At 40.1% G+C, this 25,249-nt stretch overlaps 3 protein-coding genes across 12 annotated transcripts in view; all 3 read right to left on the bottom strand.

The window, feature by feature from the left end:
• The window catches only part of igf2bp2a (insulin-like growth factor 2 mRNA binding protein 2a), a 64,311-nt gene extending 55,458 nt beyond the window's left edge, over positions 1-8,853 (bottom strand). The window contains exons 1-2 of one of the 4 annotated variants that reach the window (XM_004555441.5): positions 8,345-8,853; positions 7,053-7,113 (exon numbers count right to left, since the gene is read on the bottom strand). In XM_004555441.5, coding sequence (XP_004555498.3) covers positions 7,053-7,113; positions 8,345-8,519 — 236 coding nt within the window. In that variant the 5' untranslated portion in view covers positions 8,520-8,853. Of the gene's footprint in view, positions 1-7,052; positions 7,114-7,198; positions 7,254-7,872; positions 8,033-8,344 lie in introns of those variants that run through there. The other 3 variants (XM_004555439.5, XM_004555443.6, XM_004555442.5) reach the window with 3 other exon arrangements.
• A 4,928-nt stretch (positions 8,854-13,781) lies between these two features.
• Positions 13,782-20,799, bottom strand: tra2b (transformer 2 beta homolog). 7 transcript variants are annotated; one of them, XM_004555438.5, is made up of 8 exons: positions 20,643-20,799; positions 17,232-17,371; positions 15,573-15,732; positions 15,273-15,461; positions 15,067-15,182; positions 14,346-14,480; positions 14,156-14,226; positions 13,782-14,065 (listed from the first exon to the last, which is right to left on the bottom strand). In XM_004555438.5, exons 1-8 carry the CDS (start codon positions 20,664-20,666, stop codon positions 14,055-14,057), a joined length of 846 nt encoding a protein of 281 aa, XP_004555495.1. In that variant the 5' UTR covers positions 20,667-20,799; the 3' UTR covers positions 13,782-14,054. The 7 variants fall into 7 exon arrangements, with proteins under 7 accessions (XP_004555495.1, XP_023008407.1, XP_076731198.1 ...); XM_023152639.3 differs by having other exon boundaries at positions 17,232-17,925; positions 20,643-20,794; XM_076875083.1 differs by lacking the exon at positions 20,643-20,799 and adding an exon at positions 17,672-20,633.
• A 2,024-nt stretch (positions 20,800-22,823) lies between these two features.
• Positions 22,824-24,841, bottom strand: hce2l1 (high choriolytic enzyme 2-like 1). The gene is made up of 9 exons (XM_004555435.2): positions 24,693-24,841; positions 24,548-24,599; positions 24,409-24,468; positions 24,174-24,326; positions 23,956-24,073; positions 23,690-23,868; positions 23,515-23,596; positions 23,304-23,428; positions 22,824-23,216 (listed from the first exon to the last, which is right to left on the bottom strand). The coding sequence occupies exons 1-9, from the start codon at positions 24,762-24,764 to the stop codon at positions 23,203-23,205; spliced, it is 855 nt and encodes a 284-aa protein (XP_004555492.1). The 5' UTR covers positions 24,765-24,841; the 3' UTR covers positions 22,824-23,202.
• Between the last annotated feature and the right edge of the window lie 408 nt (positions 24,842-25,249).

The raw sequence follows: 25,249 nt of genomic DNA, 5'->3' as shown, positions 1-25,249 counted from the left end.
TTCAGGGTAATAAATGCCTTCTGAATAAACACATATAGCTGCTATTTAGCTCCTAAAAGCAAGGCTTCAGGAGAACTTTCCCTCTCGCCTCACCAAATGCCACCAAAGTCTCACAAATGGTAGCACCACCACCAGATTTTGGTGCTATTGCATCTGTTTTGTGCTCTAACGTGAATAATAATGTATATTTAAGATCAAATAAGGGCGGCAGGCAGCCGTTTACTGAAAAACTCCAAACTCAGGCATGAAAACATACCAAATGGGCAAAACCTTTTCTTTTTTTTCTTTTTTAAAACAACAGTTTTAATTTAAAGATATTAAAAGTCATCTTCACATGATACGATCATGCAAGTTATGTTGTTTTGTTTGTTTTTATTGAGTTTTTTGGTCTTATTTGCCAGGCGACCCTGTTGGTAAATGCTTGTGAGAAGAGGCGCTGCTTTTCAAGGACTCCACGAATCCCTGCATAGCTTGTGTCCTATGGTGCCATTGTGCAGTTAGATAGATCGTTTCGAACAATGCATTAATCAATCTCTTGCCATGTTACCCAATGTTAACAGTAGCCTTACAAAACAAGCTGATAAAGAAATTTTCCCCATAGTTGCCTGCTAGGCTGTGGCTATGTCTTTAAATACCATTTCCATTCAACGTTCAACTATAATTGTGTATTTTTATTTTCCAAAACATATGTACAGCCTGCATTAAAGAAAATGAAAAAAACAAACACAAAAACGCCTAATATAATGATCATAAAACCTGACCAAACATTGACAGTCTGGAGCCCTGAATAACACAGGAGAAAAAGAGAAAAGAAACAAGTCAACAAGTCACCCAGCATCTTGTTTTGTGGTTGTTTTTGTCTCCGCAATCAGTCACCATCTCCTTGTGGAAAATGTTCATGTTTTTGCCATCAATTTGAGTCTACCTGGTAATTTTTTGCCTGTCTGCTCTCTCCTCTTTCTTTTTTCTACCCATTTGGTTGTTTTTCCTCTCTTTGGAGCATTCAACATTTTATTCATTTATTTTAAAATTGCTGTAAGTAATGTTAATTACAGGCATCCTGGTACCAGGGCTCTGGATTAGACCAGGTAGGTACAATAATCATCTCTGATACTGACAGGTCAACTACCAGTCAACCAACGGGCAATCATGTATAAGAGAAATTAATTCCACTGCTACATCTCTACTTTAAAACCAAGGTAAGAGAATGAGAAAAGGGTGAAAGCCTGACAGGATTATGAAGCCCATTTGACCAGGGTGAATCTTTAGGCAGACCGTATTTCCAGCTCACAGTTTTAAGCCAGTGACACAGTGCCTCCTCTGCATGTAAGCATTTTTGGCTCTGGGCTCGCTCCATGTCAGACTCTGATTGGCTCCTTGGAAGTTTTCACCTGTTCAAAACCCATCAGAGCTCTAAAGTAGTATCAGGGTAGCAGTTTTATATGGTGATGATATGGGACAAGGACGGGATCTGCCTGTGTGAGAAATGCCACCTGCTGTACGCCTCAGCTGCCCTCCCCTCCACGGACACCACGCCCTTGTGTGCTGGCACACTGAATGGCAGAAACACTAAACTTTACATCCGGCATGTTGCTTTTAGCTGGGATTCCCCACAGCTTCTCTGTCTCTCCTGTGTCATCCTGTGTCATGTTCAACCATTATATTCACATGGCGCGTGCACACACACACACACACACACACACACACACGAGGGAAACCAGCCTGAGCAACAGAGGGATGATGTAGAAAAGGAAAGAGAGACCTAGCAGCTGTTACAACTTTCAAATGACTTCCTTAAAAAAAGAACTTGGGTACAAACTGTGGCACTCATAATCATGACTTATAAAGTCATTAAGCATTCATGTTCAGCACGTTTTAGATTCCAGTATTTCATCAAACCCTGTTTAGCATAACGGCGTCCCCAAACAACCACTCCAAACAGCCTGACATGGCAGCGCTCACACTTATCTCCAAGCAACCGGTAAACTAGGTGACGTATCTGGCATACCTGATGGACAGGTGTGCCACCGAGCACCTAGTTGATTAGAAATGCAACTTTTTAGTCTTGATAAGTTCAGAACTTCAACTTTTTCTATCATCTTCTACAGAAAGCCAATGACAGCATATCTTCAGGGACAAACTTACAGATTGAAATAAAATGTCTTCAGGTGTCTCAGTTCAAGGCAACTTTAAGCCTCTCGTCTTTAATCATGAGGGTTTCATTTCCCTTTCACAACAGACTTCTTTTTCATTACACTTTTTATTCCATCGTGATAAAAATTGCAGCAGCAATGCACGATTGTGAGGTCACAAACAAAAACACAAAGCTGTCCCCTTCATCTCCCATTTGGATGATGATGATGATACATAGCACCTCTCTAGTTCTTTCTCCCGCTGTCACACTCTCCTTCAGGTGAAACCATCTCCAAATAGTGACCAGTCCTGTTTTACTTCCCTTATTTCTAGCATATTTGGACGGCTTAGTCAGAGACTAAGTCATCAAGTCAGAGCAATCCTCCTCATTCCAGCCACGCCTTCCACACCTCCTCACTATGGCTCTGGAGAGTCATCTAGCCGATTATTTAAATCCTGGTTGTAATGGGTGTAATGCTACAGGAACTATTAGTCATGCAACAGGTTGCAGTGAAATGTGAGTGGCAGCTCATTGAGAAGTGAGTTTCTACAGACACTGCTGTGATACACACGCAAGCTTCTGTTATAATAAAAAAAAAAAAGTAGATCTTTTTTAAAAAGGTGTTTCAAACTCTCGGGGAGCTTAAACAGTGATCCCACAGCTACAATAGACACACAATGAACTCACAATTCTCTCACATCTAATCTCGCTGCTCCCTTAAGCTATGTACTCTGTTGCACTAGCAAGCCTGTTATCACTTCAGGAGAGAAAATATACTCTTTCACTTTCATGAAAAAGTTAATAATTGCTATACAAATTTAGCAGAGTTGTAGAGGCGCTGAAATTTGAAATGCAGTAGCCTGAACACAGAAAAAATAAAAGCCCAAGGCTAATTTCTAAGAAGAAAATTGTCATTTTTTCTCCTGTAATTGCTAATGAAGAGCAATTTCATAAGCCATAACTTTTATAACACAAGATCTCAATAGGGGATACATTTGTATGGAAGATTAAACATGTGTGGCATCTCCTCCTAAATAAAACAGATCACTCTGAGGGATCACTCCTTATGGACAGGTGAGAGGAGACAGGAGGAGGAGGAGGGTACAGCGGATGTGGCTTTGGAGGAGAGCAATACAGTACCTCCTGATATCACTCCAGACAAAACCAGAGCCTGAATTGGAGAGCTTCCCCTTCGCCCAGGATCAACTGGGGAGTATTAATGGATTCTGAGTGGATCAACTGATGGCTATCGTATTTCGGTGTTTTGACTCAGTGTGCACAGACAACCCAACACACACATCTGCACGGGCACCACTGTGGTGCAATGCAGATGTTTACACCACGCCGTAGTATCCCATTATTAAAAAAAAAAAAGAATGCACGTCTTGTAATCGGCCTGGCTTTATTAAACAACTGTTAGCTAGCTTAATACGTAGATGAAGAGCACAAAACAGCTCATTAGAAAGACAGTGGAGTGTAGCACAAGAGTTAGCACTCGGTCACAAATGTATCACATTTTCATTTAGGCATGTCGAAGGTGCCGGGAGATAATTGGAAGGAGGAAAAGTCTGTTTTTGTCACTGAACAAGCAAGTAAACAAACCTGCATGATATTACAGGAGGACAGCTTTAATTGTGTTTACTCCGCAAGCACCACCTTCATGTGCTTACTATCACTGACTGACTATTGATCAGGCTCACAGCAAGCGCTCACATTGGTCATTTTGCGTGCAACTCCAGCTCAGGTTTGATAGACAAGCAACACTGCAAACGGTTTATGAAGCTCCAATATCAATTAGCACCAAGTCCCACTCTCGTGTGCCTCGTGTGCAGCACGAGCAACGACTGCAAGAAACTTAATATGGAGGACAAACCTTTTTTTTAAATGATTTCTTGTGTAAAAACAGGCCACCATTAAAAAACAAAACAAAACACATGAGCAAAAATGCAACAAAGATATTTTGCTTAACTATAATATCAAAATAATTTCCTTTGCAATTGCACTCTAATTAGGAACATATAAATTAGGCAACTATAATAAAAGAAATATGGCTAATAATAATTATTCTTAAGCATACTGAATTTCTGTTTCATGAGTTCCACTGATTATTGCTGCAATAAACAATTATTTTTAAAACCTACAATTATATATCAAGCTCATGTCAAGGCAATTAAATATATATGTAAAACACAGAAATTATTTAAAGTATGAGTCCATTAACATAAATATATACATTTGGAGTAACAATTGTCTTAACACTGAAATCTATATTAAGTAATCCATATTTTTAAAACACTAATAAAGTGCTACAAACAAACAGTTTCAGCAGATACAAGCCTCATAATTGTAAAAACTCTCTTTAAAATATGACTATAAATTTGTAACTAATTATTCAACATTTCCCTGACAAGAAGCTTCCAAACTTCCCCAAATAAAATCAAAAGCTACTTTTATTCTTATAAATTAGCTCATAGCTCCAAAGCTATTTGAAATGTGAACACATAAACTGCACAGAGGTGAAATAATATTTAAATGGCAAACAGGACATCAAAACCACATGAACTCACACCTTTGTTTTTGATCAGGTGATTTAAAAACACGTTTAAAAAGGCCCAGGCTTTCACTCATTAGCAAACAAAAAGCTAAAAAGTCACCATAATCAATCTGAATTTTACCCTTTAAAATGGGTACAATTTAACTGTGAATCCATATATGGCTGTCAGCACAGGGACCTTGTTACACAACAAAACATAACTAAAAATATATAAACAAGCAGCAGCTGAAACTACAGCAGCCTCACAAAACCCAAGAAGTGTCAGCAGGCCTGAAGATGAGACATAAAGCTCACACAGCTTCCTAAATAACAAGACAAAAACTGATGAGCCCTGTGTAACTATATGCATCGAGCTCAGCTGCAATTAAATCCACGAGAATTCCTGCAGTTGTTAACATAATTATTTAAATGCAAGATTTAGAAAATACCATAAATAAAGCAAACAGCGTAGAATCGTCCTATATTATTACATCTAAATTGCATTTTCAATGATGTCTCGTAGAGCTTGAATACATGTAAAAGAAATTATACACGAAAAAGATGAGACATTTGCATTAACTGGAGGCCTGTAAATTATGATAATTAAATCTTATAGTGAACACAAAAAATACGCATTTTAATCTTTTTAAAATTTAAATCTGGGCGAACGTTTCTGTCGCAAAATCTCCAAACAAATCGTGGCGAACTTCTGCGGAGAGGGTTTCAAATTTTAATTCACTACTTTTTAAGGCATTCTGTATTTAAACCAAGCGAACAACAACAACAGCAAACTATTAAGTTGCACCTCCACGTGTCACGTTGAGGCAGGCTCTGCGTTACAAAATGAACACCTATACGTATTCAAACAGCACTAGTATTGATCTCGCTCATATGGCGAGGATTCCGCTTTAAGGCCTTTTTCAGCACATGCAAGCACATCCAGCAGCTGTACACACTGCCGATTGGACACATCGGGCACATGTATGGACATTTGCTCCATCTGATTCAGCCTATAGCCGTGCAGTGTGCAGGGCCATCATGGCAGCCATTATGAGGCTCTCCAACATTGCCATGGCCTACGTGCACATTAACTGTGGGGAGTGGCGCAGGCTTTTACACCATGTTGCGCCTTGCAGCTTACAAAACGTCTTTAGATCGAGCCATAAAGCAAGGAAAACGACACAGCAGCTCGATCATTGTATATGTAAAGCATGCAGATTTTTTTTCTACAATGTTGTTAAGCAAAAAAAAAAAGAAAGGAAAAAACACGAAGGGGCTGCTTAGGCAGGAAAGTAGAAAGCCTGCACTAGAGGGGGAGGACTATGCTGGAAGCACATAAAGTATGGGTCACGTGTTCCTCCACAAGGGGCTTGAATATTTACCTTTTTGTCACGCAATGTAGTTTTTCCCTATAGCCAATGGCATTGTTGTGAAAATGGGTGGATCTATAGATGTCGAGGGAGTGTTTAGGCTGCGCAAACTGCCACATACGAGTGACTTTTTCAGGCGTTACGCGTAGGGGTAAAAAAAATTAGTTTCTTTCTTTAATATACCCAGGCATTTAAAAGAAATTAAAAAAGCTCGTGGATTTCTTACGTTTGTGGGCAAGCTGACACAAACACAAGTACACAGCAGTGGTGTCGTGGTTGTAAAGCTGAGGGGCTGACCTATAGATTTACGCACTAAAACAGTCAACCCTAGCTGCTACTTCTTCTCTCTCTTACACACACAGCGTGACTCCCACATACATCCACACGCATGCATATAGGGGAGAAAGAGGCAGCTGATTGGTATGCATCACGTCGTGCATTGCAGTGCAACAGTCAATAAAGAAACCCAACTTTTATCGCCTACATATATGGAAAAATAACCTTGCGTAGGGAGAGGAGGTTAAAACATAAACGCATTTGGACCACGTTAATTTCAGCCTAAACTTGAACCAAGTTTAATTTCAGCCTTTAGGTGAGATTTAATTAGGATATATTAATTATTACACGTCAAGCGTGTGCGCGTGAGTCCATGTTTTAAACTGGGATAGGCCTTGCTGCAAGATCACGCGATATGGCAGCAGCCACCGTGTGTTGTGCGGATGTTGGGACTAAACTGTTTCTTTATCGCCCTTTTCTCTCCCCCAAACACCCACCCACCCCTTCAACTCCCTTTGTCTAATCACCACACAATCGCAATTTAATCGCCAGGAAACAAAGCAGCAACAGCGTGGCAGAAATCACACACGGCAGCCGAGAAAAGAGGGAAAATCTGCTCGCTATATTTCACAGCGGAAGCCTACAGGTCACACAAGTCTGCCATGGGGCACAGTATAGGCGTATGATACAATGCGTGTGTGTTTGTGGAGAACGTGTGTGTCACAGATTGTAGGCCTACCTTAGTTTTTTGGGAACAGAGTAGTCTACCTCTATCACCTTTCCGTGTAATTCAACTTTACCTGTAGGGACGAAAAACAATTGATAGTGTAGCGTTAGCTGTTGTGTTCATAAAAGTAACAATGCAAGCTGGGTAGGCCTACACACCAACACTTTGAATCACTTCACCAAGTAGGTGCGTCCCCATTCAAAATAGCCAACCCCTGAAAAAAGTAGTGTACACGGGCGCGTTGTGTGCGCGGCGGCGAACAAACTGTATACGTTTACATTAATCCCAACTCGGGGTGAGGTCCTGTGGGTGACAATTGGGGGGGCATCGGCGCCAAAATGAAGCATGATAAGCTTATATACTATGGGGAAAATGGGCAGCCATGCTTTCCACTCCCACAACCCTCACAGTGCAATGAGGGATATTTTTTCAGCTTCCAGTAAAGAATGCAACATCAAAAGAGGAGATGATTTGCAAAGGAGAATTGACTTGTACTCTTTCTATTCTAGGTAGGTGTTTTTCCTAATTCCCCGTGCTGACCCGGCTCGGAGGGTGAATTTGAAGCGCTCTTCGGCGAGGCTTTCAAACACGGCTTTTCGTTACTATTGAGTGGCCTGGCGCAGCACGGAATTAGCGTCTCACCTCGTCCCCCCTCAGCTACCTGTTTATTAGCTCTTTCCTCTGGACCCCCGTGACCCACCTCCAAGACACCTCGTAAAAACATAGCCAGACATCAGAGGAACACGAATCTGACAAGTTTTCCGCGCTCGCTTCGCCGTGCTCTCTTGAATAAAATCAAGATAAAAAATAAGTGAAAAATAATTATGCCTACCCGAACCATCAGACCATCCCATACATTCCAGTGGGTGATTGCAAAGTAGCGCCCCGCACTATCGGAATCCCCAAAATATAGGGTATTGTGCGCGTTAATTGCGTTACGACGACTCGTGCTTTCTTTAGGCAAATGGGCACTAAAGCCCCAAGTGTGTCCTGTGATCGATAATTTATCCAATTTTTGCTGGAGCGTGCATGACTGAGCGTTCATCTAAACTCTGATGGCACACACGGATGTGATCGCAAACACTGTCCCGAACAACATACACAGACACACACACTCTCACACACACACATATACATATAGATATAGATATATGTGTAAAAGAAATAACACAAGAGCTGCTTAACAGCCTATTTCACATTTCGGACACTCTGACCTATTGTGCTTTTTAAACCTCGTCTTGCAGTTAAACTCGCTGTGAAATTTCCCTGTCACCAGCAGCATCACTTATCAAATCCACACTTACCAGAAAGAGTCTCTATAGCCTTTATGGCCGAGTTCTGATCGGGGAAGTCCACAAAAGCATAGCCGGATTTCAGTAGGACCTGGTCGGCCACTGGCAGCTTCCTCTCCCCAAAGAGCTGCTTCAAGTCCTCGACAGTGACCGAAGGACTTAAATTCCCAACATATAGTTTGTTCATGATCTGAAAGGAAAAATCTCGAAGGGGTATCAGATCTTAGAGTGAGAGAATGGCGATATTCAGAGAAGTAGAAAAAAATTTAAAAAATAAAATAAAAAATAAAATAGAAAAAAATCTGCTGGGATTTAAAAAAAAAAAGACGCAGCAATCACCCCCCAGGATAGTACTAAGCTATAGGCGACCCCCCGGCACCAACTGGCCCTGGCCAAACTCTTTTAACAGGGACTGAGGGAGAAGTGTCGTCGCTACGACGCTACTCTGGAGCCAACAAGCACCGCCTCTAAATAAAATCTCCCTTAAAATCACAAGAAAAAAATTGTTTGGAGGTGCATGTGGGTTCACTGCTGCTCTCCCAGCACAGAAAGTGCAGTAGGGTATGAAAGTGGCATGATGAGCAGTGGGTACATTCAGCAAAGGGATGGGCTTAAAGGAGGCAGAGAGGTTATATTAACAAATCATAATAAGGGCCGTGCCACGGGTCCCTCCAGGCTGGGGGAGTGAAGAAAGGAAAAAAAAGAGCTACTGTGTGGAAAATCAAGTCGTTGTCACTGCACTTGTCGACTCAAAGAGTGTCACTGATCCCCACAGTTTGCCTTTTATTTATTTATGAGCCACATAAAAATATGGATTTATGGCGGCGTGTAAGATGTGGGCCCAATCCTCGACCGTGAACACCTGTTATTACGCATATATTACACTCCAATAAGACCACCTCAGGTAATAATTGTGATCTTGTAAAATCTGAATATAATTATAAAGCTGTAACAAATCAAAAAACAAACACCAACAACAAAAAAGAGAGAATATGAACGTAACTGTCTTAAGTAATACAGAAAGTGAAAGCTTGGCTTGCCTGTACACGCCGTCCTTGCAGGAATAATGGTGAATTAGCTACTTATTACTACTTATATTCATGACTTATACAGCCTTACCAGAGGCATCTGTTTTGGCACCAATATCTCTTATTGGCTTTTACACTTTTTAATTAAAGGTGGCGACAGTTTCCATTTTTAAGCCTTGAATAGTACCAACAGCCCCAGTGCGCAAATTGTAAAAAAGGAGCAAATATTTATTTTAAGCTGCTGATAAGAAGGAGCGAGGGGATCCCAGGCCTTGTGCTGCATGCGCCCTCCATGCGGTGCCACTCAGGCCACTCATTTAAATATATATATATATATATATTACCCTACGCATGATGTAGCATCCCGTCTCTTTTGTGTGTGCGCACGGATGGGTGTGTTTGGGAGGGAAGCACGGCTAAACGTAAGGCGAATTTCAAACAAAGGCTGAAATGTCAGTGAAAGGTTGTGGCTGCAGGGCTCGTGCATGGATGTGTAGTCCTTCTACCTACACTACCGAAGGGGGAGGAGCCTCGTGCTTACAGCAGCTGAGTGTTTCTACATGTGACTGGCCTGTGCCTTGGAACATTACTGCCACCCCACTGTAGTGGAGATAGTGCCAACAGCAGCAGTACTGACCATCCCTGCCCTGTTTACGTCAGTATGCGAACAGAGGAATGTCCAAACTGTGGCCTATTTACAAAACAAGCTCTTTAGTTACTTTCCTAGGTGACCTGCTAACACAGTTGTCTTGGGTCTTTACGCTTAGAGATAAGAATCACCATTCAAACAAGTCATTAAGTCGCTTTGAACGCATTAATAGCTACTTTATTAATGTTACCACTCCCCATGATCAGTATAGAAGTCATAAAATCACATCCATGCGTCGCATTTGCATTTCCCCGTGAAAAGCAGGGTTTGTTTACATGTGTTCTTTTTATGTGTTATGCCCAATTAGGTCAGTGTGCTGACAAATCACGCCAGCCACCCAAAAATTATTTCCACTCTGAGGGGAAAATTGAGCTGAGAGTGGAAGGGATGTGACATTTGGGGAACGTGCTGAGAACTGCTGAACAAAACTCACTACACACATACTGCACATGTAGACTTGTGGTAGAATATGGAAATAAATAGGCTTATGCACTTTCCAAGGTGTGGTCACTGGTTGCTGGTGTCTTTCTGCTGGTCTTCCCCTTTTTTGGTAGTGAAAAAAAAAAGAACATCTTTGTGAATTTTGCTTGCTTCTAACTTGCATTAATTTTTACAGTATCCTTGCCCAACACTGTTTTATTTATCATTTCTAACATCTTTTACTTTAATTCAAGGTTTAAAGTACTAATTTATAAATTATGGAAGTTACAATGCTCCCTTGCAAAGTATTTAATTTTATTAATTTCAGCACTAAAGCCACAAAAGTCCACAATATAAACTGTTGAATAGGGTTTGGGGTAAAATAACCATTCAAATCAGAGCTGAATTTAGTGATATCGATATATATTTAGTGAATCTATTGTTGTATCTTCTGTGTGTCTATTACAGGGTCAATTTCTTGCTTGGTTGTGCAGTAAACCAAAGTGTAAAGCATCCATTTACTCAGTGAAACTCAAACAGCTGGAGGGCATCAAATACATCAGATATGGCTAATTTTAAGATTTAGAATTTTTAAAAATTGTCAATATCTCCACCGTGGGAATCTAATTAATTTTATCAGTTAATCACCCAAATTTTGGACAAAACCAAAAATAATTTGAGGTGCTTGTGCGCAGTGCACCACAAATGAAGTCATTTCACCTCAATGGTCTTGGCGTGAAGCGAGGAATCTCAGAACGGATATTGCAAAGCCTGGACAAATAAAACAAAAATTATCTGCATGGCTTGATCTCACTTGAGATAAGAGGGGGGATTGTGTTTTTTTTAATAATTTGGGTGAACTGACCCTTTGAGTAAAGAAACTGCCTGTTTTTACAAGACATGAGCTCTGCCTCTCCGCCTCCCCCTCTCCTCTCTGGCAAAAAGGGAAAAACTACAATAAGCGAAGAATCCAGCAAGTAATATTTTTCCATGTAATGTACTGTATGTCATGGATACAGATTTGGACCATTTGTGACCAGCAGGGGTAGATGTTGGACTTTGCTTTCCTGCAGCTAGGTGCTACTCCGAGGCTCTTGCTTCACCTTGTGGTGAAGGTTTAAACAGTGTGCTTGGTGTAACTGACTTGATTTCACAGTGGCTGTTTAGCTGCATTTAGTCACGGATCAATTTTCCTCAAAACCACGTTAAAAAAAAAAATCATAAAGCAGTCCAACGACTCACCTTCTTCTGACATTAAATAAACGTTTTCTATGGCTATACAAGGCGAATCTATTGTGGACAAACCTGCTGTACTACAATTTGGTAACCTTTGACCCTCAACAAAGCAGGCTGGAAAATGATATTGATATTCTAGTCTTACTGACAACCTGAAGCACTTTACGCTGCCCACCACATTCATAGTTTTCAGGCTATTCATGCAGCACTTTAATCCTGTATCTACAGCCAGTTTAGAAGCACCAATTAGCCTGATAGTACTCCAGCTTTTTATTGCATTGGGAAACTGCCTCAAACCCTTATTTATTATCAATAATTAACAATTTAAAAAAAAGGATCCATATGTAATTTAATGTTAATAAGGGTCAGCATGATTGCATAAACAAACTCCTCTTTGTGTATTTTTCTCCTAAGCAATCATATTCATTTTAGATCATTCCCCTGGTTGACTTAAAACCTAAAGTTTGCATTGAAGAAGCGGATTTATCTGCAAACAGTCCCCACTTGCTGTCTAAGTTGTAGTGAAACTTGGAAATTGTGTAATGGAAACCAGAAACAGAGACTATTCACTTTCAAAGAAGAAGTTGTACATTACTGCTGCAACCAACAGATGTCAAAAGGTCCAACTTTAGGCCATTACACGGCAAGCATGTTGCAAAAAAGTGACACGAAAGCCCAGATTTTTCAGTTCTGAATTGGTCAATCCATCCATCCTCTACCGTTTAACTGGGTTCAGTTTGTGGGTGCAGCAGTCTGAGCAGAGAAGCCCAGACTTCCCTCATCCCAGACACCTCCAGCTCATCCGGTGGGTCAGGGTGCATGCCTGGCTACTTGTGATTGCTGTGGTTATCTGCAGTTTGTATGGTAGAAGCTGAATTATCTGCAAACATTCACCATTTGTTGTCAATCCAGGAGGTATCCTATTCAGATGCCTGAATCACTTTAACTGGCTCCTTTCAACGTGGAGGAGCAGCTCTATTCCGAGTCCCTCTTGAATGACCGAGCCCCGCCACTCTTCAAAGGAAACTCATCTCTCCCACTTGTATCCGCGACTACATTCCCAGAGCTTGTGACCATAGGTGAGGGTAGGTACGTAGGGGGACTGGTTAATCGATAGCTTAGCTTCTATACTCAGCTCTCTCTTCACCACAACACATCTGTTCAGCATCTGCATCACTGTGGACGCCATCCCAATCCATCTGTCAATTTCATGTCCCACTCTTCCCTTACTCTTGAACAAGACCCCAAGACACTTGACCTCCTCCACCTGCACAGGAATTAGCACATCCAAGTCCAAGACCATAGATCTCAGATAGAAAACGGTATAGTGCCAGCTATGGGTGAGGGATGAGTTACTACCCTAGGTGGAGGAGGTCAGAACTTGTAACGTATAAACATCAAACACGTTGCGTTTCTGCAGAACATCTGTCCTCCAAAAACACACTGTTGACACCAAGCAACGATGAGCAGGTCCTGATGTTTCTAACCAGAAAAGGGAGAAACTGAAATTCTGGATTCATTACTTTGATTTCAGAGAGCCAACTGACCCAGAGAAGCATCTAGCTGTGTTTGAGGTTTAAAAAAACCCCAACAAAATAGTATAATTTTACCATTTGTATATTCAGCACAGAGACGAGTTTTAAGCTATGCTTGTTGCCAAACGAGTTGTCTAACTGGTCAGATCTGTTTACTCTGGTCTGAAAAGTTAGGGGGAAAATAAATTAATTAAAAAGTTCCAGCTTGGTTAAAAAAAAAAAAAAAAATCCATCCAGCTAAACGTGGTCGGCATGAACAGCTGCAGTAAGGAAAGGACGAGGCCCGAGTGATTGAGCTTTTAACAGGAAGATTAAAATACTTTTGTGTTTTACTATTTCATCAAAGCAGTTTTATTCCTGATGTCATCCTCACCCACTTGACACTATACGAAGCCCTCCAGAAAATTTAACTTAACTCAAATCAATAGAAATGCCTTGCACAAATTCTGTAGAAAGAATATGCATAAATATCATAAAGTCAAGGCTTTAATATATTCATGTCAGCATTACAACTATCTTGCAAATGCAATAGTCTATTGTAAAAGGCATAAAAATACTGCGAGGAAGGACACGAGTCAAGGTGGGAAAAACAGATCTGCTTTTTAATCTGCTCCACTATACAACAAAAATCTGACATGAGTATAACATTTACAACAGGCGTTCAAAACATGAATGCACCGCTTCATAAATTTACTATACTTTTGTATTTTAAGCAAAAAGATGTTTGATGATTACAGTAAGAAAGATGTACTCTGAAGTCAATCATATCTGTCTTTACAAAACGTAACAACCCCCCACAAAAAAAACAAACAAAAAAATTCTGCACGTTTGGGAAGATAAGGGGACAGAAGCCTTCAATATCGACCTGTGAAACAAAACAGGGTAATTAAATGACACAATACAACATGCTGGATTCTTCAATAAAAACTTCTGATACTTTATTGAAATGACTTACGGGGAGAATAAGACCGTGACCTCGATCGAGACCTGTAAGCGCCTCTGTAGTAAGGTGAAGGAGATCGCCTTCTAGAGGAACAAAGACCATTTATCATTTTTGTCAGTGTCAGGGGGATAAAATAAAGAACAGCAAACCCAAATACGACACGATGAGAATAAAGTAACCGCTGATATCCTTTAACAGTCACCTGTATGATCTGTAGTAGTCCCTGTCATCATAGCGGTCGTATCCACCTCGGTCATATCCACGGTCGTATCCACGGTCGTAACCACGGTCGTAGTCACGTGAATAGCGTCGGGGACCGCTTGGGCCGCCTCCTCCGCTACACAAAAGCAATAATATAAGATTTTTCACGCTACACAAAGCGTACTTTTGCATTATTTTACTGTTACATTCTCACCTCCAATTAAAAAGATTTAAAAGAAGGTTTTTGGTGCAGCATTATATACCTCTTTTTCACAAATTTCACCTAGCAACTGCCAGAACCTACTTGCTTACACTGTTCTCTAGTTACCTGTGGTTATCAGGGGGTCACTGACTAGACTCTAGGGCTGTGTGACTGAGACCGTAGCAACCACTCGCCAAGAGGTTGGAGAAAGCCTTTGAAGAGGTTAGTTGTGTCATTTTTACCATTAAAATCTCTGCGTTCATTTTAGGTTCAACTGGATACAACTTATGACACAGGGACTAATTTTGTAAGAGCCTGTTTCTATTTTCTTTTTTTCCCTTTACTGTTGACTGATTAAATGTTGAATAAAAACACTACTTTTCAGGTTTAGTAACACTAAGAATTTTATTTCAGATGCTTTGATGTGTCCATAAGTTAGAGCTGTCTTATATTACAAGCATTTTCACTGTGTCTTTGTTTAAAAACATATTTAATTATTCCACACAAAGTGATTGCTTACTATGTGGGCCGGCCCATGTAAATTCCAGGTGTTGGGGTGTGAGGTCTTTTTGTGATGGAGAAGTCCACCCTGATTGTACGCCCGTCCAGCTCCATGCCATTGGCTCGCTCCTTCGCCTGAAAGTGAACATAAATTACACTTGCAGTCCTAGAGGATATTTTAAGTATAGGTGTGGCAGGCGGGTTTATTTATTATTGTTCTTGTACCTCTTTGGCATCATCTGTGTTCTCGAAATACACAAAAGCAAAGCCCCTGGAGCGCCTCGATTGCTGGTCATACACAATGGAAACATCCTCCAGGGGGCCGTATTTGGAGAAGACGTCCCTCAGATCCCTCTCTGTGGTGTACAAGCTCAGGCCAAAGACTCCCAGGCAGCAATTCGGATCTGGATTAGCCTGCAAATTTGAAAGGTTTCAAGATTTGGATGTGATCATTTTCTCATTAAAATCATTCATTAAACCAATACATCCTCTGTTTTTAGATATCACACATTGCTAAGCACATACACGGTTGCCAATGTGCCTCCGACGATTGGACATGGGTGAATGGCTGTGGCTTCTGCGCCGACGCTCTCCGCTGTAGGACCTACTGTGAGATCGGTGATGATAGGACCGTGATCGGGAGCGGGATCGGCTGTAGTGTCTCCGTGAGCGGTGGGAATGTGACCTATAGAGAGCGAGAGAAACAAACAACCCATATTCATACGTTCTCTGGCAATTTTCATGTAATTCCACAAATTTACATTTGTCTTTATGAAAATTATAGCATGGACTAAAAAAAAAAGAAAAAAAAAAAAGCATGAAATATTTAAAATAACTGCCAAAACATCCCAGACTCTAGTGAAAAGTAACCCCACTTACCACTGTCACAATCTCTAACACTAAACCCTCTGTGACGTCAAATTTACAACAAGGCTTTATTGACATTGTCGCAAACTTTTGAAAAACAACAATTTACTTTGGATTTCTGTGCAACTTAAAGTGTTTCTGTCAAAAATACACCTGGTGCTGTATTGCTGAATGACAGCGCTGCCCCTGCACCTTACAAACAGAGTAAAAAGTCTCTCTCCTGTGAATGGGGAAACAGAATGCACAAGTCAAATGTCTTATTGGAGGTATTTTAAGCTGCTCCCTTATTTTCCAAGGGGCTGCCACAGTGTGGATTGATCTGCATGTTTGCTTTAACACAGCCCTCCTATTTATCCAGGCTTGGGACCACCAATAGGAGTAATAATATTAAAGAGATGAACAGGTGAAATATTTTTTAATAGCCTAAAAGTAATAAAACAGTCAGAAAACAGGTAGAAGTGCACACAGTCTAATGGATGAAACACTGCACACAGAAATACTGTGTATGTATTTAAGATCTATTTAAAACCATTACTCACAGTCTTCTATAACCACATCATATTTAAATGTTGATGAAATGTGTGGCACTTTGCATCATGTAAAACACGCACAATGTCAGATTAATTTGCAGCGTGTGGCTAAACCTAGCGATGCTAGTTAAATGCCAGTTTCCTGTGACGTAGCCAACACACAAACCTTCTGTTTTCTAAGATCAAAGTACTCCAAAACCCGCCGGCTCGTGCCTCTTTCGCTTGGTAACAACTTCCTGTCACAGAGATTGAGAGTGAGAGATAGAGACAGGCTCTCACCTCAACTACGTAACATCTGAGACTGAACCGTTAAGCTGCGTTGTGCCTCAATGAAATATGAACATATAGTTTAACTGAATAGTGTTTGTTGTCAACCATCAAGAGCTGCAACACTTAATTCCCCACTGAAAATTTGCACTGAAAGTGTAAATTTTACTTGCATGGTCCGATCTACTGACATTGTCACTGCGTTTGTAGCACAGTGACCAGGACACTCATTCACACATGACGCAGAAATTGGCAGACAATGCAGATGTAAATGTCTTTTTTTTGTTTGTTTGTTTGGGTTTTTTTTCAACAACTTGGAAGTGAAACTCTTGAACTTTTGCAAGATTTGTCAATGGCCAGAGAAACGGAAGAAGTCAGCTCCACAGAGAAGTCCCCTATCTGGGTTTGAACCCAGGATTCTCTTGCCGTGAAGCCCTGAACAGGGTGGGTATAACATGAAAGTGGCCATATTGAGTCTGTTTATCGATAGTAGAGAATTTTATGCCAGTGTATTACTCACCAAGATTTTGACCTTGACCGAGATTTGGAGCGGGAGCAGTGGGAGCCTCCTTTTGAGTGGGCAGGGGATTGAGCTGGGGACTGGCTCCCCGACTTCCCAGAGCCCCGTGGGCTCACGCTCCTGGATGCAGAGCGAGACTCCTGAACGAACCACACACATTTTTTTATCAGCACCAATGAAGTGATCAACACATACATTTGCCAAAATATTACTGTGTATTTAAAAATTAAGACTATCCTGTGAAAAGTACAGGAATTTAGGGTTGTGAAATAGGAGTGCTGTGTAGTCATGGATAATATGACATCAATATGTTTACATTAATAAGTTGTTAAATAGTGGGGAAAAAAAGAAAATGGTCAGTTGTGAGATAAAATTGCAATGATTTAAACTAATGTGTGTGTATTGAATAAGAAGAACATGCACGCATTTGACAAACAGACCAGAAATTTACTTAGCGCAGTGACCTTATCCAGATTACTTCCTTAACTTCATTTCTGTAACTTCATTACTTGACATTATTCTTCTTTCTTCAATTGTCTTACTTCTTCTTACTTCCCCATCTCTCACACACTGCCCATACTTCTTCCCTCCTCATGTTTTAGCATGCATTCAACAATTCAGCTTCACACATCTGAGCTTCATATTATTGAAAATAAAGTGGACTTCTTCCGTATTTTCTTCGTCCAACCTTAACCTTTATGAAAAAGAAAAGGATGAAGAATATATGACTGCAATTAAAACTGCACGCTCATTCAACGTTTAATGTGGTATTATTATTATTATTAGTAGTAGTAGTAGTAGTAGTAGTAGTACGAGCTAATGACATTAATGGGAATGTTAAAGACTAGGGCTGGGCGATATATCGAGTTTTTTAAAAATATCGATATATTTTCATACGAGATATAAGATGTGACAATATCGTTTATATCGATATAGTCTATGTTACGTTATAATTATACTTGTGGAGCCGCAGGTTTGCCTCTCTTTCGTCCACTTTTGTCTCTACGCAACGTTACTCGGCCTCGCCTCTCCTGCACTGAACACAACTCCGCCTCCCCCATAGCTTCACCTGCAGGCAATGACAAGATGAAAGCGGAAAATCTCCGTTAGCGAGTTACCGTGCGTGGGGCTGGATGGCGTCAACGTGTTAGCGAGCTAACCACGCTAACGACATGCAGCCCAGAGGGGCTGCACGGCCTAAAATCCTTTCCTTTTCTCAAAAATCGACAGTGCGCCTTATGTATGAATTCTGGTTGTGCTTACTGACCGCGAACCGATTTTATGTGGTACACAGCGCTCAGCAATCTGTCAAAAAATGTTTTAATATGACTTTGCTAAGCTACGGAGCTGCACCGCTTGATGGATTGTCGGAGAATTACGGCTACAGAGGAGGAGCCTCGCGGAGTGATACGTACAGTGTGTGTATAAGGACCACAAATGGCACCTGTTCAGAGACGTGGAGCAGCTGTGAAATCTGTCTCTTTGTTATTATGCTCAGCGTCTTTTAGTTTACATTTTGACTGCACAATTGTGAGCTTTTTGTTATGCACAAAAACAACATTATTTTCTTTTATTTATGGACCATGATTATTTAATATATGCTGATAATTTATTTTTGAGTAATATCTACGCTGTATGTAAATAAAAGTGCCCGTGTGACTAAGAACTCTCTTTTTGTTCTTAACTTATGGCTTTAAAAAGAAAAATCGAGATATATATCTTATATCGCCATCCAGCTAAAAAAATATCGAGATATGAATTTTGGGTCATATCGCCCAGCCCTATTAAAGACCACATTATACATACGGTCAGTGTTTTTATTAACATTCACGCTCAGTGGTTTTGCTTTCACTTTTGTGTTTTTTTGGCCACTTTTCCTAAGAACTTCCTCAAAAACAATTTGGAATAATTGAGAGGTAAAACCGGGGGTGATCATTTTTTAAAAATTACAACTAAAACTGAAGGGTAAGGATGTGAAGGTAACTTCTTGTGATTCCCTTTGCCTTCCTTTAACAATATATTTTCCCAAATGAACCCTTCTTACATAATTTCTGACAAATGGCCTTTAAGTCACCATAGTGTTCATCAAACCACTGACTGTGAATATTTTATAATCAAGATTAAAACTACCAACACTGTCTCCATTTTTTTAAGTGGATAACTCCAAAATAAAGTGTAAAATTTGCTCCAACGACCTCAAGATGTAGCAGTCACTCATTTGAGCAGCCCTTAAAACCTGTTCTGGAAATGCAAAGACAGAAAACTGTTGCTATCTGTTGCTATCTGTAATATATTGAAAACCTTAAAGATTAAATATTAGCAAAAGAAAAGGAATCCAATAAGAGGCAAAAAAACAAAACTTGTTAGTTAAGCAACAAGCACCCAGCACCTTGCAGGAACTAATACAAACCAGTTCAAAATATGGGTTTACATGCAGAAAATAAATTCTTCATTTCTTTTTTCTTAATCTGCCATTTACCCTCCCACATGGGAACACAGGGCATATCACACGCCCATTAAACAGACAGAAGCATTCAGGAGCTGTGCAAGGTGAGGGGATATTAAACAGTTCACTACAGGAAGGATATTACTGCACACAGGTCAGTCAGCCCAGCAAGTATTAATCAAACTTATCCATAATGCTGGTGCTTGTGGCGTATCAGCTTTAACAGTTTTAAGATGGTGTGGGAGAGCTGCATGAGTTAATAAAAATGATTATTATTTTTTTTTTATAAGGTCAAATCTTGAGGTCGTTAGTTTTGTTTTAAATTGTTGTTGTGCCTAAGAACTAAGGAAACCCACAATGACATTCAAAGATTAATAACCATCAGACGTAACATGATATAATTCAATCCGGGGAACAGGGGGGGAAACAAAACAAAAACAAACAAACGAACAAAAAACAACATCAACAAAACAGCGAAAATATAACAGTTCGTTAGGCAAATGTCTTCCACTGAATCCGCGACGACATGAAATATTTATTTTGGTTTCTACGCACAATAATCAGACAAATCAGACGAAGAAAATTACTGAGTTTTAACAATTTAAAAACGTTATAAAAATGTTTGCCGACATTGCAGTGTTTTCAGTGCAAACCCCGGCTCGTAAACAAAAAAGCACCAGGCCTAGCTTTCATCTATAAGCTAGTCTTAGCCAGGTAGCTAAAGATGAACTAAAAACTCGCATCCGTTGCGCATAAAGTCGCCTTTTATTGTTTAAATTTGTGCAATTTATTTTCTTTCTAAAACCCAGCTTTCGACCAAAGAGTTGTGCCAACAAGGTAAGCTGGGTACTACTAGCCAACAAAATATGAATAAGGTTGTTACCGTTACAATTTCAGTTACCCTGTCAAACCCAATGATTTGAAATGTTTAATGCATTACAAACGGTAATAAAATGTATACGTACCCGGCCTTTGTCGTTATCGCTCATTTTTGAAATTTAATCTATTGTTGACAGATACTCTACAATCTACACTACACAGTCTCCGTGTGTGAGACTCTAGCTCCACCCCCAGGTCTGCATCTAGAAAGATCCAGCAGTCTCGGGGCTGGCTATCGCGTTTTTACGTGCCAAACACGAGATTTGGTTACGTGTAGAATTTCCCCCAAGAGGCCACGTGAGAAACTCGGAGTGTTGTGAAACAAGCTGAACTTAATTCTGCACGATGTTAATTTTTTTTAGTTTCTTTTAAAACTGGTACGGTAGGAGTAGATGTAACAGTTAGGCAATGAAAATGTAAAATAGGCACAGCAAATATGCCAACATTTTTATCACAATTTAATCCAAAAACAACAGTAAACTTTTAACTTTATAGCAAGTCCTGTTGCTATTTTGCTTGTAGTTTAGTTACTTCATCAGCACTTTTTCAGTTCTTTTATTTTTTTTTTTGCATTTCTTCTGTGAGAGAAATATCGTCTATTTTGTACAATGCCAGCAAATAGAAAAACTGTGACAGAAGGTGAATAAAAAAACAAAACAAACACACATACAACTGAAATAGCAAAATAAAAATTAAAACAAAAGCTCACAAAACACAATGGAAGTGATTGAGGGAGACAGTAATGTGACAAAACAGCTGGGGAAGTGAAAGAAACCGAAACATGCAAACTCTGCACTAATCCTTATTAAGGAAATACAAGTATACACATTCCCTGGCCACTTTATTCTGTATACCTGGTCAACTGCTCTCTAATGCAAATATGTAATCAATAAATGGCACAACAGCAACTCAAAACATGTAGGCAAGTAGACATGGCAAAGACAACTTCCTCAAATTCAAACTGAGCATTAGAATGGAGAACAAAGATAATTTAAGTGACTTTGAATGCAACGTGGTTGTTGGTGCCAGATGAGCTGATTTTAGTATTTCAGAAACTACTAATTTACTGTTATTTTTTGCACATTTCTATGGTTTAGGGAGAATTTAAAAAATTGAGTGGCAGTTTTCTGGGTGAAAACACCTGGTAACTCAAAAAACACTCATTACAACTAAAATGCAGGGGCTCACCAAAACAAGATCAGCTCCTTGTTCAGCGTATATGGCATAAAAGATTTATGTAGCTTTAAATGGAAAAGAAGGCTCAATCTTTTACTAGGAAGGTGTAAATAATCAAGTGGCCAAGAAGTGTACATAAGTAAGTGTTAGCTTAACACTACAATAAGATAATTGGCAAGTTTTGCTTAATTCTACAGTGAGTGGTGCATAAACTCCCAGACATTATGTAGCCTGGCAGAATGCACAGTTTAATGCTGCAGCAGCGTAATATCGGCACCCTTAAAAGCTACAAAAAGAGAGTGACATGTGTTAGTTTCTCTAGGGGGTGGCACCATTGTTATTGAAGTCCCCATTGCATATATAAAATCCTAATATATTTATCCATCAAGACATGTCAGACATTTACAGCAGTGAAATTGTGAAAGTGAGTAAAATTAACCCAGAAGTGAAATTCATATTTTTCCATCGATTTATACTGTGGCAGGTGATGTGCTAAAAATTAACCATACTGCTGATTTTGCAGTTTGCATAGTTAACTTCACCAGGGCAAGAGCAGTGAATCACACAGTTTGTTGCACTTTTCATTGGGTTTTGAGCACTTCAGGTCAGTATCACTGCTAGTTTTTATTATCTCAAAGAGGAGATCATTTTAACACATAAGGACACATGCTCAGAAGACATTGGTTCTCTTTCTCGGGGATGAAGTTCAACAAATCCAGACACAGATCTTCTCTCAGTGAAAATCACCTGTCCAGTGTCTTTTCCATTTGCACCTGGGACATTAATGGACTTGCACAAGTCCAAAACTACAGCGGCCCTGAGAGATCAGAGATATCAGCTTACTGTGAAATTAAATGTCAGTGACTTTGGTTACTTCAAAATGGTAATATGTTGAACATCTTGTTTACCAGCTCTTGACAAAAAATTTTTTTGCCTAATAACATCCACTGTTTATTTTTCACATATGTGAAGTTTATACTGTTTTCATTTCACGTATGTAAGTGCGAAATCATTTACTCTACTTTTACACCTGAAAGCAGTGTCTATTTTTTACAACTTGTAGTCTGTCTCTGGAAAATAAAAATAAACCATTAGCCATTTTTTATTTTTTATTTTTAATTTAAAGTAAGCAGAAGATAGACAAGAGCCATAAAATAGATCGGAGATCGGATACAATGATGTTACTGGCATCAGCGGGCACTTAAAACTGGTGAGTTTTGTTTTTGGCACTTTATTTATACTAGAGAAATGCAGCCTTTAGTTGTTATCTAGTAATTTATAACACCCCACGGCAGAAGGTCTTGAATCAATAAAAGCTCAAAGTGCAGACTAGACAGTGAAAATAAAATATACATTGCTATAGACTCAGGTTAAACCACTGTCGCCCAGATTATCATCTCAAGCTGAGAAGTTGTAATAAACTATTTGTGACATCTGGCAGGACATTACAGCAGAGGTTTCTGGATCCAGTTAGTCATCGGTAGCTGTAGTGAGAAACAGAGAGGAAATCCAGTCAGTCCTTTTCAAGTTTTTTTCTAACAACTGTCAGTTTGCTGTATAAATCTACCAACCGCAGTTATAGAGGATATTTATTTTATGAAGATCCATTACGCTAGGACCATCTCGCTGGCCGATGGGGATATAGGGATCTGGTTTGGGGATTATTGTTGGTCCGCCATCTTCAGAGAAGGCATATCTGTATCAAAGATGCAAAACATATATGATACAGTGATGCCCGAGTCTAAATGACAGATAATTATGTTGAATCAGAGAGCAACTCACCGTCCATAATGCATGACAGAGTTGTAGTCATATGGGCTGTTGAGATTGTTTGTCACCTGTTTCCTGAAGTTATGTATGTGCTCTGCCAAAAAAAAACAAAAAAACACCTTCACACTCATTTTGTGAAAAATCGAGCCACTGCAATTAGAATGACGTAGTGATAAAACGTGCGAACCTGGCATGATGTTTTTCCATATAATTGTGACATAGTTGTCACGGTCTGATCGGGATTGCTCGTGTACGAAGCCGAGAGCATGCATGAATTCATGAGCAGCGATTCCCGACCACATGCACCCAGGAGTCTGCAGTGACAGGGTCTGGCTTCCCCCAGTCTGCCCCAGAAATGACCAGCAGCTAGGGAGGGATGCAGAGCACAAATTCTACGGTATGTACAATCATCACGGCACACTGTAAGAAGCCATAAGCAGGAGTCACGCTCACCCATATCTAGGCTGAACGTCAAGGAAGTTGCCTTCGTGAGTGCGGGGAACAAATTTAACGCATGTTCCAGCGGAAATGTCTTGCATTCCAGTTTCTATGGTGATTCTGTCCATGTCGTCTAAAGTTAGGGTGAAAGAATGCACAAAAAAGGCAGAATATGAAATAATAAAGGGATATAAGAAACCGGAAGCATCTCCTTAAGTCTTAAAGCTTCATACCATACAGTGGAGAGATGATGTAGGGTACATAGACAAATCCATCTACAGATTTAGGCCACAGACAGGTGTTGCCGGGGCAGGTTATGGCACTCCTTACATGAGAAACAGCAATATCGCCGTCCCTTATTGACATTCCTCTTGGGGCTCGTATCTCTGATGAGAAAATACATTCTTTTCAATATGCAGGGGAAAAACTGACATCAGTACAATTCTATGTAATTTACAGTTCACTTACTGCGATTGACCTCCAGGATTTGATCCATTGTGGTCATTTCATCATGCTCTATATTTTCCTCTGAACACAAAAATAAATATGGAATAAACAGAAAATCACTGTGAAAATGCAAGATGAGGTGCAAGGAATCGTGACCCACCAGAGAATTTCCTTTTCAACCTCACTTTCCCCTCGTGCACACCAGTCGAATTCTGTCGCACAAAAAATGTTGACATATTTCAGCTGCAAAGCATGACAAGACAAGAAAAAAGGAGTCTATATACTCCTCTTAATTACATACTTACTTTAACAGGTATTGTGTTCGCCTGGGTCAGCAAGCCAAACAAGATAACCAGAAGTATAATGGAAGAATGCATTGTTGTGTTTCAGGCTGGTTCACCAGTTTCAATCCAGCGCTCTCCTGATGCAGGAGCTAAATGAACTCCTCACCTCCGCTGAATCTATATACCCACTTCTCCTCCGCTGCTCTGTACTGATTGGGCCTCAATTCAGATGATGAAGCATGATTAAGATGCCTCATCATGCGGTGTGTGTAATTTACTCTAAATCCACTGCTGATCCATAACGGGTGGGCCTGATGCTGACCTTCACTTATGCCCTGTACTTATTGCGTGCAAGATTCAGCACTTTCAGAAACAAGGCACTTAAAGGTGTTTTTGCTGTCCGAGTTCAGCCCGACAGACCAGCAATTTGTGTCTGACTGAGCTGGCAACTAGTGATTTTGTGATATGCTATCAGATGATAACTGTCTTGGCAACGGTCATTTTTTGTCACACAGTTAAATATATAAAAACAAAACTTTATCCTCTTCCAAATATTGCTTCTATTCTTATCAAGGGGC

This window comes from Maylandia zebra, linkage group LG16, assembly GCF_041146795.1.
Source record: "Maylandia zebra isolate NMK-2024a linkage group LG16, Mzebra_GT3a, whole genome shotgun sequence".
In the NCBI taxonomy this organism is placed as follows: Eukaryota; Metazoa; Chordata; class Actinopteri; order Cichliformes; family Cichlidae; genus Maylandia; species Maylandia zebra.
The sequence above is the reverse complement of the archived record's forward strand: the minus strand, read 5'-3'. Positions and strand labels throughout refer to the sequence as shown.

Coding starts and splice junctions, on each gene's coding strand:
- hce2l1 (XM_004555435.2), bottom strand. CDS start 24,764: ATGCATTCTTCCATTATACTTCTGGTTATCTTGTTTGGCTTGCTGACC. Junction 24,600..24,692: donor CGAACACAATACCTGTTAAA/GTAAGTATGTAA, acceptor TTTGTGCGACAG/AATTCGACTGGTGTGCACGA. Junction 23,597..23,689: donor ATGGAAAAACATCATGCCAG/GTTCGCACGTTT, acceptor TTTTTTTGGCAG/AGCACATACATAACTTCAGG.
- tra2b (XM_023152639.3), bottom strand. CDS start 17,521: ATGACTACACAGCACTCCTATTTCACAACCCTAAATTCCTGTACTTTT. Junction 15,733..17,231: donor CGGTCAAGGTCAAAATCTTG/GTGAGTAATACA, acceptor CGCTCTCTATAG/GTCACATTCCCACCGCTCAC. Junction 15,462..15,572: donor GGAGGCACATTGGCAACCGT/GTATGTGCTTAG, acceptor TCAAATTTGCAG/GCTAATCCAGATCCGAATTG.